Source organism: Haplochromis burtoni, unplaced genomic scaffold (assembly GCF_018398535.1).
Source record: "Haplochromis burtoni strain Fernald_Lab_line unplaced genomic scaffold, NCSU_Asbu1 Contig_519, whole genome shotgun sequence".
NCBI lineage: Eukaryota > Metazoa > Chordata > Actinopteri > Cichliformes > Cichlidae > Haplochromis > Haplochromis burtoni.
In genome coordinates this window covers 201,803-204,494 of record NW_024582880.1, presented here as the reverse complement: position 1 = coordinate 204,494, position 2,692 = coordinate 201,803, and the positions used below count along the sequence as shown (strand labels likewise).

General features: G+C 42.0%; 1 protein-coding gene across 1 annotated transcript in view; it reads left to right on the top strand.

Annotated features, from left to right (window-relative positions):
• The window catches only part of col11a2 (collagen, type XI, alpha 2), a gene marked incomplete in the record, with an annotated part of 41,857 nt that overhangs the window by 22,292 nt on the left and 16,873 nt on the right, over positions 1 to 2,692 (top strand). Inside the window, 6 exon segments of the mRNA XM_042214111.1 lie at positions 289 to 342; positions 1,243 to 1,284; positions 1,373 to 1,435; positions 1,553 to 1,627; positions 1,962 to 2,048; positions 2,418 to 2,474. Coding sequence (XP_042070045.1) covers positions 289 to 342; positions 1,243 to 1,284; positions 1,373 to 1,435; positions 1,553 to 1,627; positions 1,962 to 2,048; positions 2,418 to 2,474 — 378 coding nt within the window.

Below are 2,692 nucleotides of genomic sequence, written 5' to 3'. Positions count from 1 at the left end.
CTTTCGCCCTGAATGTCGTTTTGAGTATATGTCTTTGTATTTTGGTGCCCAGCTCAGAGGATTCTGTATCTGTGCATAAATACGTCTGTAAGTCATGGACCAACAGTTTGGAGAGCTGCTGAATCAATGGTATTTGGATACAAAGTTACACTTTAATCCAAGCAGAGCAGGTTTTCATTTTATTTTACTCTTTTATCAACTCTAGTACGATAATGTTTGATACATGCTGTCGCTGTCCTCTGTGTCAGTGTGTGTACTTGTTATTGACTGCATGTGTGTTTTCCTCAGGCTGCTGTTAGAGGCCAGAAAGGAGAGAAAGGCGAGCCTGCTGTCTTGGAGCCTGTGAGTCAATTCAACAGTTTTACCTGACCGGGTGTTTTGGGAGGGGAGGGGTTGTTTTACCAGAAGCTACAGGGAATTGCACTGGCAACCTTCTCATTACTATCCTGTTCTTCACAGTAATCCAAGAAATACACTCACCAATTATTTTGTTAGGAGCTGCTTGTTACAGTCAGTTTGGACGTCCTTAATTCTTTAGATTCAGCAAGGTGCTGGAAACATTCCTCAGAGACTCTGGTGATGATAGCGTCACACAGCTGCTGCAGATTTGCACATCTGTAATGCACATCCTCTGTGCTCTGTTGGACTGAGGTCTGGTGGCTGTGGAGATCATGTGAATACAGTAAACTCACTGTCTTATCCAACAAAAAAAAAACAGTTTGAGGAAATCTGAGCTCTGTGCTTCATCTTCCTGCATTGTCATCAGACCAGGCAACGTTTTTCCAGTTGTCCAGTTTTGATTGTAGTTTCCTGTTCTAAGCTCACAGGAGCACAGCCTGGTCTGCTCATCTGTTCAGGGTTCAGCACAGTTTGCATTCAGTGTTGCTTTGGTTGTAACTGGTGCTTAATTAGGTTTTCTGTGCCTGCTGTCAGTTTGAAGCAGTCCTTATCCTCTGACTTCTGACATCATTGAGGCATTTTCTCCCAGAGAGCTGCGCTCACTGACCACTGATTAGATGTTTGTGTTAACAAGCAGCTGGACCTGTGTACCTAACAAAGTGGCCTGTTAACCTTGTAGTTATACACATTTACCTTTACAAAGATATTTGTGGCGCTGTAGCTTGTGAGGCCAGTTAAGAAACGTTCTGAAGTGTTGCTCATTAGAGGATTGATGGAGTAGACATTAAGAGGACGTCTGAGGGTTTGTCTGTCTGTCTTTTTACTTTATTTTGGATTTTGCAGGGGATGCTGATTGAAGGACCTCCAGGACCTGAGGGACCTGCTGTAAGTTAATATTATTTTTCTCCATCTTAAAAAATAAATCCTCACTTTCTGTCGACAAATATTTGAACTCTTAATTTTTGTCTGGCAGGGTCCCACTGGACCCCCTGGAACTTCTGGACCTCCTGGTTCTGTCGGTGACCCCGGAGAGAGGGTGAGTATTTTTCCTTTATCTGAAGGTTTGTAGGCATGCATCTGAATCTGTGTGTTACACATAGACATGTGTAACTTATACTGGCCGACTCACCGTTGCCCCTCTGATATCCTGCAGGGCACTCCTGGTAGGCCTGGTCTTCCTGGAGCTGATGGGGTTCCTGGACCTCCTGGAACTTCACTCATGCTGCCTGTAAGTCACCTTTAACCTTTCAGCCTTTACTGATTATGGAAACTATCAGAATAACTATAAATATGAGTCATATTTGGGCAAATGTTTTGTTTTAACCAGATCTGAATGTGTTTTAACTCTTTATTGTCGGTGTTGGTTTTTTATAAGCATCGAGAGTTGGATTATTTCGGGTTTTCCTCATTGAACACAGCTACAGTCTATAGGAATGCTCTCAGATGTTGAGTTGTTTGTTTATTCAAATGTTTATTCCTTGTTTTTTATATATATGTTAGAGTAATTCCTGCGTCACTGTCACTGATCAGGTCTGAGTCTGAATGTTTGTTTGTGTTTGCAGTTCCGCTTCGGGCAGAGCGGAGGAGACAAGGGGCCGGTCGTTTCTGCACAGGAGGCTCAGGCTGCAGCCATCTTATCCCAAGCCAGGGTCAGATATGAGTTTTTATTTCAGCTTTTCTATCTATGAGTGGATTACTGAGGCTTTGTTTCGCCCTGGTATTATCACCTTTTGTGAAAGACATTTTTTTCTAATATTTCATTAAAAACTGCACTTTGTTAATTATTTCGTTTTTCTATTTATGTTATGAAAACTCAGAATCAAAATAAGACTTTAATGTGGTCAGTAAGAGAACACAGAACAGAGATGATGTGTTATAAAAACACAAATATAACAGAAAACCTGTGAACAGGACAGCAGGACGTTAAGACGATGATCTTATCCAGGGAACATAAATCAATCTGCAAACAGAGTTTCTTCCTGAATCACTGCTATAAGCAGCTGTCGTGTTTTCTGTAGATGGCTCTGAAGGGGCCTCCTGGACCAATGGGATTCACCGGACGCCCTGGACCCCTGGTATGCTACCTTTCATTTGGATCATAATAATCGGTCTGTTCTCTAAGTGTATATGACATCGTCATTAGTAAAATGAGACTGAGACGATTGAGTCTCTTTCAGGGAAATCCAGGAAGTACTGGTTTGAAGGGAGAGCTTGGAGACCCCGGTCCTCAGGTAAATAACAACAGCTGTGTGTAAAATTATTAATGACTTTATTATTATTACTCCTGTATTGT